Source organism: Passer montanus, unplaced genomic scaffold (genome assembly GCF_014805655.1).
Source record: "Passer montanus isolate IOZ18808 unplaced genomic scaffold, ASM1480565v1 scaffold71, whole genome shotgun sequence".
In the NCBI taxonomy this organism is placed as follows: domain Eukaryota; kingdom Metazoa; phylum Chordata; class Aves; order Passeriformes; family Passeridae; genus Passer; species Passer montanus.
Genome location: NW_024372259.1, coordinates 3,112,884 through 3,126,500, shown reverse-complemented (window position 1 = coordinate 3,126,500; position 13,617 = coordinate 3,112,884). Strand labels below are relative to the sequence as shown.

The window sequence follows — 13,617 nt, the reverse complement described above, 5'->3', positions numbered from 1 at the left end:
CGGGGCAGCCGCTGAGCCCCTCTCCTAATTTGCACCTTCCGAAGGCGCCGGCAGCCGTGCGGCCCCAGCGCTCATTTGCATTTTTAATTACCTGGGCTCTCCCCGCGCCCCTCAGCTGCCCTGCCTGGGTCAGCGATGGCTGCAGGCAGCGGAACTGGGGCTGAACACAGGGGTTTGGTGGTCCAGAGAGTGGGAGAGCTCGTAAGGCAGTGATGACATTCATTTCGGGCTGCAGGCAGCGGAACTGGGGCTGAACACAGGGGTTTGGTGGTCCAGAGAGCGGGAGAGCTCGTAAGGCAGTGATGACGTTCATTTCGAAAATTTCTTTTCCTCTTTTTTTTTTTTTTTTTTTTTTAATATATTTTTCTTTTCCTTCAGCTCGGTCCAGCCTTGCCTTTGTGCCATCCATCTGCCCCCTCCTCTGGGTTTTATCCTCTCCCATCCTCGAGCACCCCCCACCCCGCTGCGTTCCCTCTTGCCACGCAACCCCCGGCGCTGCCAGCACACACAGAGATGCCACAATTCCCCCGTAAAGCCATTAAAACTCTACCTCATTAGCAATAATTAAAAGGTGCAGCACACATTCTCAATAGCTCATGCCCGGGGGACAGGATATTTTGTCTATTCTATTCTATTCTATTCTATTCTATTCTATTCTATTCTATTCTATTCTATTCTATTCTATTCTATTCATATCCTTTCTATTCATTTCTATTCCATTCATTTCTATTCTATTCATATCCATTCTATTAATTTCTATTCCATTCATTTCTATTCTATTCATTTATATTCATTTATATTCATTTATATTCATTTCCATTCAAATTTTATTATTTTGGTTTGGGTTTATTTTAATTTAAATTTATCTTACATTCATTTTATTTTACCTGTATTTTTTATCTCATACTATCTTTTTATTCTTTTCTTTTACTGCGTTGTAATTTTACTTAATTTCATTCTATTTTATTACATTTTTAAAAGTGAATTTTGTTTTTTTAGGCCCTCCACCCCGTCCCCACGGTGCTGGCACAGGAGGGACGTGGGGACAGCCACCCACCCCGAGCAGGGCAGGGCGGGCTGCCTGCATCCGAGGCACAATAAAATATTTTACTACAAAGCAGAATTACTCCAAAGACTGATGGGCTGACTTGTGAGACCCACTCACATTTATGGAGGTCGTAAGTTATAGACTCCCGGTGAACTGGAGGAAAACATAACCCTGCCTTTTTATAGGGGAAACTTCTGCCGTATATTAAATTCTCCTGCCGGGAGACGGGGCTTTACTGCGAACTGTAACTTTAACACCTCCCAGCCCCTGGCTCAGGAGGGAAGGATTATTAATAACGTGGGTGTGGGTCGCCAGCCCGGGCTGTTTGCCACCAAAGCACCGCTGTCTGCTCACCAAAAAGCCTTTTGAAGCTTCTGCTGTGGGAATTGCAGGGGCTCGCTGCATGCCGTGCCTTTTCCCCTGTGATTTTTGGTCTGAAATATTGCAACGGGGAATGGGAAAGCGCAGGAGCTGCACCTCGGGGTTCGCTGAACTTGGGAAACAGAGGGTGAAAAATAAAATTAAAAAATCCTAGAGACCAGTGAGTGGCAGGGGGAGAAGGGATGCAGGGAGGGGGATGGAGATGGCGAGGAAGAACCAAATAATCCAGTTTGGCTTTTGTGGGTTCCCCTTTCATCCACGAGCGGCCAGCGAGGGGGAGCAGAGGGAGGAAGGCTCCGAGTGCCCTTCCCCACCTCAGACCTGCCTGTTCTGGGCAGAGAGCGGCCAAAACCCTCCCTGGTCCCCAAAGGACGCGTGGCAGAACCCCAAAATCATCCCCGGGGCCATCCCGCAAGCGGGGCCCGGCGAGGCTTAACATTTCCCTGCTTGGAGCCGGGCTGAGCCGGGAACAGCTGGGAGCAGGCTGATATTTAAACTGGAATTAGGAGAGGGAGATAATTCCCGGGGCGGGCAGCTCGGGGGGCTCTGCCGGAGAGCGATACACTTAATTTGCAGCCGGAGCTGGAGGCTGGCCCGGCCTGATACTGCCGTGTTATTTAGAAGAGAAAGGTCAGGCTGGAGATGGAATAATCATTGACAAGAAATCCATGGGGGAGCGGGGCGGCAGCTCCAGCATCCCCGCGCTGCCTTCCCGGGGGATTCATCCCAGAGGATTCATCCCGGGGTGCCCGAGGTGTTTTTATTGGCACAGAATCACGGCCACCCCCTGTTCCATTTCAAATCTCTGCGGACAAGGCAGAGCTGTCCTGGTTTTCATCCTTCATCACGGTGTCTTTCTAAAATGATGAATTATTTTTAAATTTAAAATTATTTCTTTTTCTTCCCAGAAAATGTTTTCAGTATTTTTTTCAGTGTTTTTTTTAAATAACCCCCCCCACCCCAGGAAAACACGAGAGGCTATCAAGCCTTCCTCTGCTCCCCATCCCTGCCCCAGACCTTGGTGTGATAAAGAAAATCCCATTTCCAGCTTGTTTTGGAAAGCAGTGCACTTAACAAGTCCAAAAAAGCAGGGTTTTTTTTTGTTTGGGTTTTCTTTTCTTTTTTTTTTTTTTTTGGGTTTTTTTGGTTTTTTTTTGGTTTTGTTTGGATGTGGTTTTTGGTTTTGTTTTTTGGGGGCTTTTTTTTTTTCCCTTTGGTTTGATGTGATTTGGTTTGGTTTAGTTTGGTTTGGTTTTTTTTGGCATGGGCAACTCCATGTGTCCAGGAGAACTCGCCTCGTTATGCCCAGGGAAACTGAGGCACAGGGGGACAGGCACCAGGGATGCAGTGCCTCAGGCAGAATCCCAAATCACATCCCTCTGGCTCACACCACCCCAGCATCAGGGTATTTACTGCCTTTGTTCACCCCCACCTCTGCACCCCAAACCCTTCCTGCACCTCCTGGGGAAACCCCCAGGGTATCTTGTTTTCTTCTTTTTCCTCCCCAAAAAATACACCAGGTTTGGTTTCAGGGTTTTGGTTTTTTTTGATTTTTTTTTTTTTTTTGCAACAAAAGAAACTATTTATTTGGAATATGCATTACCAGTACAAATCAGGAAACTGTAAAACCTACACCTTGTTAGTATCGTCATAGAACATAAAAGTTTCAATTGGGATCAGAAAGACAGAGGCCTTTTTTTTCTTTACAGAAGCAAAAAAGTTTCAAAACCAGGTTGGAACAGAGAGTCTTTTTTTTTTTTTCCTTTTTTTCTTTAAGGATTTTTATTTTTTTTAATTTTTTTTTCTTTTTAATATTTGGAATCCATTAGGAAGAGAAAAAAAAAGATGGGGAGAAAAAAAAATAGAAAAGAAAAAGCAACTCCGAAGTGGATCACCTTTACAAGGGACAAGAAAGGGCTTTGCAAGAACAAAAAAAGCAAACTGACAAAACCAACCCCCCAGGCAATGTCTGATTTACATCCTCTTAATAATAATAAAATAATAATAATATAAAGGTGTACGAAAACAAAAGGACTCCAGGAAACTTTGGGATTTAAAGGAACACCCCAAACCCTAAACTGGGCAGTGATGTGAAAAGCTCAGGGGTTTTTTTTTGGGAGCAGGTTTTAGGAGAAAACTGAAGCGATGCCAACCAGCACCTTCCTCAGGGCTTCTCCTTGAACCCCACTCTGCAGCCTCTGGGATTTGGGGCTGGATTTGGGACACTGGGGCTGGATTTGGGACATTGTGGCTGGATTTGGGACACTGGGGCTGGATTTGGGACATTGTGGCCATGTGCCACCCCTGTCCCAGCTCAGCTGCTGCAGCCAGGGCTCTGAGACCTCACCTCCAGCAAGGTCCAGGCAAGGTGAGGCTGGAATGTTCCTTACCCTGAATCCCTGGGTTTGGGGACACGGGGATTCAGGGAGGAGAACGAACCATCCACACGTTCTGGGAAGGATTCCTGCCCTTTCCTCACTTCCAGGCAGCTCAGCAACACCCCCAGAGAGGAGACCCACAGGAGCTCAGGGCTTGATTCCTCCCCACCTCCCCCCCAAAACCCCTGGGAATTCCATCCCTTTCAGAGGTGACATCCCACTGCTCAGCCCCAGAGCAGCCACACCAGGAGCTCCTGGAGCTGGGATCTGACAGGAGCGGGGAGGAACGCCTCCCCCAAAAACACCACCAGCACTTTTCACATCACTCTGGTCACAAAAGCGCAGGGGAGGTGGCAAGGCCATAGTCTCAGACAGGTCAAAATAAACTCAGCATCATCATCATCATCATCATCATCAAAGCCCCCTCCCCCCCATCCCAAACAAGGCAAAAATAAAAAAAAAAACCCAACAAAAAAGGTTCATTTCTGGGTCTCAACGTTAAGAAACATAAAGTGTTAGACTGTACCTATTAATGCTCACTATTCCAACCATTTTTTTCTTTTTAAAGTTTTACAAAATGAATTACCGTCACTTTTTAAACATTGTGTAAGAAGAAATGAGTGTGCACAACTCTACACTTTTCTAGCATTCTTGAACTAATTCACAAATGCGAGAAAATGGAAAAAAAAACCAAACCATGGGAAAAAACAAACAAACAAAAGAAAGGAGGATGAATGTAGGTAGTTTGATGTTATAAACTATACAGGAATGAAGCGCTTGTTGCCACAGAAAGAACAGGGGTGGGACCTTCCCCCTGTTCCATTTTGCGTGCTAAGAGGGTCATTTTTTATTCTTTTATTATAAACACTATTAAATTCCGGCTGCGTTTTTGGTTTTTTTTTTCTCCTTTATCTGAATATACAAGAACATTCATTATCAAATGTTCGTTATCATCAATACTACAAAGAACGAGACACAAATCGCAAGAAACAATGGAAAATGTTAATAAAGCTGAAAGAATCGTCGAGTTTTTTTTTGTGATTTTTTTTCATTTTTATTTTTTTTGAGTTTCTGCAGGTTTTTTTTTGTTTGTGGTTTTTTTTGTCTTTTTTTTTGTTTTGTTTTGTTTTTTTTTTTTTGGTATCGAAGTCAGGTTTTTCTGGGCAGAAAAGAGAAATAATAATTAAAAAAAAGAAGAAAAAAAACCCCCACAACACTCGGGGCTGGAGCAGGGGAGGAGAATGGGGAGGAGAAACAAAACTCAAAAATTAAAAAAAAAAAGAAAAAGCAAAGAAAAAGGCAAGCAAGCAGCTATGCCAAAACAAACTGGAGGGACCAACTGGGGAACCCAGGAGGGGAATTGCAAAGTACCGTGGAGGAGCGAGGGGCAGCCCACAGGGCAGGGGGCACAGGGCAGGGGGCAGCCCCAGCGTGGGCTGGCTCCAGCAGGAGAGGCCTGAGCCAGTCCTGTGTCCCTGGAACGCCCTGCCAGAACAGGTTTGTGTAAAATTAGCTGGAAGTGGACAAAGGCAGCGCTGAGGGAGGCCACGGGAAGACGAGGAGGGAAGTGGGAAGGCGCAGAGCTGGGGAAGGTGGGTGGCACCTCCTGACTGTCCTTGCAGGAAAACAACCTCCTCCATGCTCTGAGCACACAGCTGGGAGGCAGCCCTGGGCCCCTCACGTCACATCCTGCTCTGCCACAGGGTCCCCACTCCTGGCACGGATGCCAAAGGAGCAGAAGTGTCACTGCTGGACACACGACACCCCTGTGCTGCAAGGTGACAGCGTGCTGGGGCTGCAGCCACACCACCACTGTGCCCTGCAGGCCAGGGACTGTTATTTTTTCCAGCAGAAGGGTGGAAGTATTTTTGGCAGAGCTCTGATTTTAAATGGTTTCTGTTTAATGCTGCTCCACGCTGGCACTTCCCACCTTGAGACCAGCACAAGCAGGGTGGGCACGGACATTCAACAGCGTGAGGTGTTGATCCCAGGGGATCCTGGGATCCATCACGAGGTGCCAGACATCCTGCACCCACACCAGTCCCCAGCACACCCAGGGTCTTGATGCAGGCTGGCTCAGCCTCCTCGTGCCCACTGAAAGAATCGATGGCCAGAAGTCCCACCCTGGCACGAAGCTCAGCCCGCTGCCCAGGGAAACTGGTGCTGCCTCTTCCTGCTCTTCCACGAAAGCCACATCCTCTCAGCACCAGCCTGCAGGGGCAGGATGAAGCCTTGCTTGCCAGCCATCACTGCTTGTCCTAACAGTGGGCCAGAAAAGCTGGGCACAAAGCCCCGTGAGTCCTTCCATGGCCACTGCCCAGGTAACTCCTGGGGTCACACCAGCAGCTCCAGCACAGAGACATCCCCCAGTGGGGCAGCCACAGAGCAAACCTGTGGTGTGAAGAGCTACCAAAAGCACCCGAGACACTCACCCCAGCACTTCCAGCCCCTGGCATTCTGCTGCCCATCCCTCACTGCTGGCTTGGCAGGGCTTTGGGAACAGGGGGGGCACAAACCTCTGTGGGTCCTGCCTGAACTGGAAAACCCAGCTGCTCCTGGAAAAGGAGCCAACACCCCGTGGCACTGCCCTCAGCAGGAGAACTGCAGCACCAGGATCTCCAGGTGCTGTGTCCCAGCAGCCTGACCCCACACAGCTCCAGGGACGTGTTAGCAGCGATGGCTGTTTCTCACCTGCCTCTGCCTCCCTTCCTTCCCTCCTCTTCTCCCCTCCAGCAACAGGCAGGCAGGACAGCAGGGTTCCACAGCTCATCCAGATCACAGCAGGCAGCAGCAGGGATGCTTGGCCGGGTAGGGCTGGCACTGGGAAGTTTCCCCAGGGCTGGCAATGGGAACGGTACCTTTTGGAAGCGAGGGGGAGCACGCTGCCTCCTTCCACGTGCACGGGGGCTGTGCCACCTGCCCTGTCCCTGCAGCAGCCGAGGGACAGCTCACCGGGGCAGGGCTGAGTGAGGGAGGCTGTGGAGATGAGGCAGGAGCAGATTCCCTACGGTGGCAATTCCCTACGGAGAGGTAGCGTGAAAGGAAGGGGGGCAGGGGCTGCCTGCTAGCCAGGGAGCGAGACGTGACTGAGGTACATTTGTAGCTCCTCAGAAAGACACCCAGCATGAGGCTGTACGCTGCTCTGGGCTTGGTTTGTGTGGTGGTGGATTTTTGCTTTTCCTCCTTAAAATCCTTCTACCTTGGGTGGGAAGCGGGGAGGGGAAGGGAGCGGTGTTGTGGCGGCGGCAGGGAGGGGAAGAGCGGCTTCTACCCAGAAAAGAAAGGGAAGAGAGTATAAAGAAGTGTCCAGATTGGCTGAAAAAAGCATCCCGACGAAGAGAAGAGAAGAGAAGGAGTCTTCTTGTGTGTGCTGATTGGGTTCACCTCCAGTCTGACTGCTGCGGTGTTAGGAGAGGCCCCTCCTCTCCCGCCCCCGCCGGGGCCGGCTCAGCCAGGGATGCAATTTGCTGGGAGATCAGTTGGAGGTATCAGAGTGAACGCTGCCAGGGCCTTCTGTGGGGGAGGTCACCGACGATGGGGTAGTAGCGTCTTGCCACCCTCCATTAGCCTGAAGGAAGGGACACACACAGACATCAGTCACGCCATGGCAAGGCACAAGCAACCTGGCACCCATCCACCTCAGATGCGCCCCCTTCTCCCTCAGCTGGGACAGGTGTAGGAGGCAAAGATGTCCCCTGTGACTCCCCCATCCCACCCCAGACCACAGGGCTCCACCAGGCTCCATCACAGGCAGAAACATTTCTGATGAAGACAGATTTTGACCAACTGCAAGCGCTCACGGAAACTCCATCCCAACCAGAGCCCCAAGCTCTGGTTTTTTGGGGTTTTTTAACCCCTGATTATAAGCTCTTCCTCATACGGAAGAAAGAAAATAGCAAACACTCCAGAACCAGCATCCTGAATGTTACCTGAACCCAAGTGCTGTGAATATCAGAACAAGCAATGGATCCCGTGGAACTGCCGAGCTGTGCTGTGTCCCCCAGAAAAGCTCCACATCCCCTCCTCATCGAGGGAAACCGAGCCACAGCTCAACAGAGATGCCAACACTATATCCCATCTGAGGGTTCATGCAGCAAACCATGGCAGACAACTTGTTTTTTCTCCTAAAAACAGATGCAGAGCCAAATTCTCCAGGCGCTCCAGAGCTGAGTACCGGAGGGCCCCGGCTGCCGCGGGCAGGAGCCGGCAGCGCACAGAAGCTGCTCCTCTGCTGCTGCCATCCCCTTCAGAGAGGAGCAGATGTCGCACCCAACCTCCTCTGCTTGCTCTGACATTGATTCAGTGCTTGGCAAATTAATCCTGCCCAAGCAGTGCCCAGGCTCCAGTTGGCAGCAGTCGCTGTCCTGCTTTAGACACGCCCGGGCTGCTCTGCCCACCCTGGCTGCCTGTCCCACTGGTGCTGCATCACCCAGGGCTGGCCCTGCCAGCTGGGACCCTGCACACCCCAGAGGGCTGAGGGCAGGGAAACTCCTCACCCCGGTGATACCTCAGGATTTAAGTGCTTCTGTTCTGTTTTGGTGTGCAGCTTTTAGCTTCATTTTAACTGTTACTGGGATCATTTCACAGGGTGGTGAAGACAAAACAATCCTGTTCTAGCTGGAGACTCAAGGAAAACATCTTCAAACTTCAGGCCCAAAGCATAAACAACGTGAGAAGAGGAGGGCAGGCAAGCAAGCAAGGAGGATGAAATGTCATCATTTGAAGCTATTAATTGGACAGTTAACTCCTATATGCAAATGGACTAAAAGTTATAAAAATGTGAGATCTTATGACCAAGCCCTCTATTGCTTCCACCTTGGAACCATCTGGGCAGAGCCACGGCTGTGGCCAGGGTGTGGCCTTTGAAGGCACTTCAATAAATATCCACTTGATTCCTCTTAATTCCATCTAGCCTCTGTTCCAGCTCCTTAAGGCATCTCCGAGGTGCTGCTGCCCAGCTCCTGCCTGCCTGAGAGGCTGCTGTGATGGGAGCAAAGAGCTGACAGGCAGGAGAACCCACATTCGAGGAGTCACGCCACCGCACAAAGCAAACAAGACAAGAGGTGTGTGTGCACCCCTTGCTGTGCCCGTGTGCTCTTGCATACGTGCATGGCAGCAAGGGAAGCAGGAATCACAACCTCAGCTCGCTCACAGGTTGGCAAACCCCACCCTGCTCCACCTCGGGTGCAAATGTGACACCCGACGATGCACGAGCATCGCCAGCCCCGTGCACCCCATGCCCACTGCCCCCACCAGCTCCCACCCAGAGCCAGGCCCTGACCCCCCATCCCTGCGCTCCCCAAGAGGCAATATCCACCCTTACACATCTTGGACTGCTGCAAGAGGCAGCAATTACTGTAGATTATCAGCCCGACAATGACAGGCCGCGTAAAGAGAGACACAGAGCCAACTCCGCCGCCCCGAGACTGGCATATTCAAGTACACTTAGGACATTAATAGCAATTTACGTGCCATCAGTGAGAGAGAACCACAATAGCTGTGCTGGCAGCCTCTTATTACCAAGCCTGTTATTTGTTGGAGTTACAAGCTATAATCACAACAGAAACTTTCAAAACCCTTATCTTGCGTGACGCACCAAATCTATTTCAGAGCCGTAATTGCTATGTCACCGGAGAGTTTGCTGCTTAATGCACTCAGATGCCATTTAGTGTTTGCAGGGTCGTTACGGCGAGCAGGAGGGGGGAGAGCGGCGGGGATGGAGCAGGGCTCTGGCCCTATTGTGCTCAACTATTTATAGAGAGGCTTTTGCCTGCCAGCCACAGGAGCAATCGAGCGGCGGCTTCGCGTTCCGCACCCAAAATCCTTGGAAGGTGCCGCAGAATGGGAATGAGCCTTCCTGTGCTTCAGGAGTTTGTGTGGCTGAACACAACCGTGGTGGCAGCCAGTGGGCAGTCAAGGGGATGCTGGGGAGAAGCCAGTGTGGCCTGGGAAGGCTGTGATAGAAAGGAGGACCCAAGGTTGGCTGTGACATCTTGACACCACCCTTTGGTAAGGAAAAGTCCTCCCTGAGGAGGCTGCATCCTTCCCCAGGCAGAGGGCATGCAGGCACCATCCCCACTCACCCTGGAGGTCACTCCATTGCTGCACGGACCAAGCCACATGTGGGATTCACCCAGTTCCACCCAGACAGCTCTACTTCTTCCAAGCAAGGAGATCCCCTGGGGTTTGACTGTAGTAAATCAGTTGGGATCTCCCTCAAAGACAAGGGGGTCTTTTGAGGAGGCCACTGCTCCTTGCAGAGCCCCTGCACGTGGCTGTGACTTCTGCAGGAGGGGCAGATGCCAAAGACAGAGCAGTGGTCTCCAGGACACCTCTTCAGATGTCACCTTCTGGTGCCAAAGCACAGGCAAAGCCTTGGTGACTGTCCAAATATGGAGCCCCAGTGAAAGACTGCTGAAGCAACTGGTTTTGATGCCCAATTCCACAGGTCTCAGCATTTCTGTCACCTCCAGCAAGTCTGGCTGGCTCCCTGCCCGGGCCTCCTACGTGGGGCTGGGAGATGACTTTCTACCAGTTTTTAAAGACTCCTCCTGCTTAGCACAGAGGCTGTCTCAGCACCCCACCTCCTGTGACCAAATCCTTGTCCCACCAACAATGGCACAGGGCGTCAGGTCAGCCTCCAAACACACCAGTTACCAGCCAGTCTGGCAGAGCAGCCTCAGTGCCTTTTCAGACCTCTGAGCTTGTCAGAGCTTTTACCAGGGCCTCCTTACAATATGCACTGAAGGTCTTATCACACACCAGAGAATCCAGCCTGGTCAGGACATCCCTTCCCAAGGGTCATGGCCAGGCATCCCTGGCTATCAGAACACACCAAGGCATCCCTGATGGATGGAGCCTGTGCACTGAAACCCTGCCACACCAACTTCCATACCCCAGCTGGTGGTCAGGACCATGAACCAAAACTTGACCATGATGGTGAACTGCAGCTTGCTGAGGAACAGAGCAACAACTTTCTTCCTCAAGGCTCAACTTTTTAGAACCAAAGATCTCAGGTCAAGTAAGCAGGTCTCAGCTTCTTCCTGTACCAATCCTTGCTGACAAGAGTGGACCCAAAACTCCCTGTCACACCCTGTCACTGGCCACCACCATCCAGGTCACACACACGCTGCTCTGTGAACAGGCACAGGTCTGCACAGCAGCAGTTTTTAATCAAAATCTTCACTCTCTGATGAGAACAGCTCATCATTTTACACATTTAAATCATCTGTAAATTAAATTAAGTCCAAAACCAAATTTCTGAAAAGGCTTTAAGATTACTATAGTTCACTCATTCATTAGCATATGGGGGAAGTAGAACACTTGGTGGATTTACAGCCATAGGTCAGCGGCAGGAAAGGTGATGTTTTGGGGTAGGACCCTCCAGAGGACTGTGGCAATAAACATCCAACTTCTACTAGAACCCAACAGAACTGAGCTTTCTAAATGTTTTGAAATCCCTGGTCTTGGGGGACTTCCTGGATACACATGTGGACCCCCATGAACAAACACTGTCCAGTCATCCCAGACATTTAACAACTCTCACCTCATGGTGCAAAACCCTACAGCCTCAAAGTCTGCCAAAAGGGGTGGCTCGCACCCCAAACCTCCTGAAAGGCGGGGAGGTCCCTGCTTCTTCTCAGTGTGACCCAAGGCTGGGTATCCACATGACAGCTCCTCTCCACCACCCCTCCACTGTCAGAGTGTCCCCATGCCTTGCTGGGATGGGTGCTGGGAAGGAAAGCCTCTGTTCTCCTGTGCCTCAGCTGTGGGTCACAGCCTGGCCATGGCTGGGACACTGCCCATTATCCTGCTAACGATGCAGAACCGATTCCAGCCCTTCCTGCCCTGCGGAGCAGCCTGTCAGCCACAGCAGCAGAGCCTCGCAGGGAACCGGGCTGTGGGTAGATCCCTCTTCTCAGCTGTCACGACTTACACGCATTTAAAAATTCATCCTCCATCAAAGAAAGCAAACCCCGAGCGCTGTCTCTCCTGCCAAGGTTTCCAGCAGTGGAGCTGGGCAACCTGCCGCTGACTTCCCGGTGCTGACGGGCTCCAGGGATGACTTAACCTCAGCCCCGTGCAGACATCATTGTGACAGGGCTCTTGACTAGGTTTCGGCTCATCTCCTTCCAGCAGCTCACGGGGACGCTCGGGTGATGTGGGGACGGCAGCTTTCAGTGTCACAATCAGCTCTGCTCTGCATTCCGCCCCTCCTCGGCATGGAAGGGTTCAGGGAAAGGCAGGGAAGCCCTGCCTGTTGGAGACAGTCACCCTGCCTGCACCGAGGAGTTCCCCAGCACCAATGCTTCCAAAAGGGCAGCCACACCTCAGGGTGGACAAACTGGCATCTATCAAGGGACCTCAATGGATGGGAGGACATTAAGTGACAATCAGGCTGGAGCACACTGGCTGGGATACAGGGGGAGCAAACAGGCAATCCAGAAGGTGCTTCCTAAACTGTCTGCTCAGCCCTGCCTCATTCCCCATGCCTACCACAGCTTTGTGGGGAAGTGAGGAGTCACCCACATGGTGCAGTCCCTTTGCCAAGCTGCCCCTTTCTTGACAACATCTAAAATGGGTCAGTTTGGGCTCCTGCCCTCCCTGAAAACCAGCCTGAGAAGACATGGGATGGCAAACATGCCAGGTCCCTGTTTGGGATGCACAGAGGGAACTGCCAAGCCCCTGCCACTCTCAGTTCACCAGTTCTCATTGCTACTCACAGGAATATTGGTTCTCCCACAGAGAGCCACAGCCAGAAACACCAGCCCAGCTCTCCTCATCCTATTCAGCTTTTGAGTTTTCGCTCTCTCCTTCTCTTCCCAGTCACCCCCTCCCTGCCTCATAATCCCCAGCAGCAACTCTCCCCCCCAAATTTTGGCTTAACCCAGTCCACTGTTATTTTCCAAGCCAACTGCAACTGTAATCAGCTCAGCCTCCTTCCTTGGGGGTATTTTAATTTATACAAAAGTATCATCTCTTATCATGATCAGCCTGCGATTCATTTACTCTCCAAGTATTAAAAAGCCAGAAAGGGAATAAATTCAGCACACGGAGAAATTAATGCGGAACGATAGGCTCTTTCATGTGGCATTTCCAAGTGCCGTTTTTGCAAGGGGCTTATGTAATGAGACATAATTATCTGCACATGTTCAATTACATTACTTCACAAATCCTCCCTGCCTCTGCCTCCTGACGTCAAGCCGCCCACCAAGCCCCAGTGCCTGCAGGAGAGGGGAGCAGAGCCCCCCGTCCCAGGACTCTCCTCTCCCTGTGCCCTCTCTGCATGCTGGTGGTGGCTGTCCTGCCAGATGGTCACACACCAGGTGACAAATGGCCCTGTGGACTGGAGAGTGATGGGACTGGCTGGTGATGGCACCGTGCAGGGGTTTGGCTGCAGGACCACCATCCCACCCAGAGGATCATCACCTCTCCGACCAGCTCAAGACCACCCTGTCTCACCCATCAGCGTCCCCATGTCCAGGGCCAGCTGCCTCTTCTCTGTGCCACCCCGGACACCACTGCCACCACCCAGTCAGCGCTCACAGCCTCCTTTTCCAGGCTGCCCTCCTCTCCCAGCTTGCTGTCACTGCTGCTGAGATGGTGGACGATTGATCTGAGAAATGAAGTTGGATTGCTGTCCCGAATCTACACTGGGTTCTCCTTGTGTGTGTCTGATCGATTTCCCCCTGTGCGACACAGCTTGTCGCTACGAATTTTCATGCTAGTCAGAACCCGCCAGCGCACCCAAGAACAAGGAGAAGATGCTCCAGAGACCGCCCTCCCCCTCTCATCCTCCCCCAGCCCGCT

General features: G+C 51.4%; 1 protein-coding gene across 2 annotated transcripts in view; it reads right to left on the bottom strand.

Moving 5' to 3' along the window:
• Nucleotides 1-2,950: 2,950 nt before the first annotated feature.
• PBX1 (PBX homeobox 1) overlaps nucleotides 2,951-13,617 on the bottom strand; it is a 130,136-nt gene continuing 119,469 nt past the window's right edge. For both annotated transcript variants that reach the window (XM_039730172.1, XM_039730173.1), the window contains one exon: nucleotides 2,951-7,375. In XM_039730172.1, coding sequence (XP_039586106.1) covers nucleotides 7,283-7,375 — 93 coding nt within the window. In that variant the 3' untranslated portion in view covers nucleotides 2,951-7,282. The remainder of the gene's footprint in view (nucleotides 7,376-13,617) is intronic.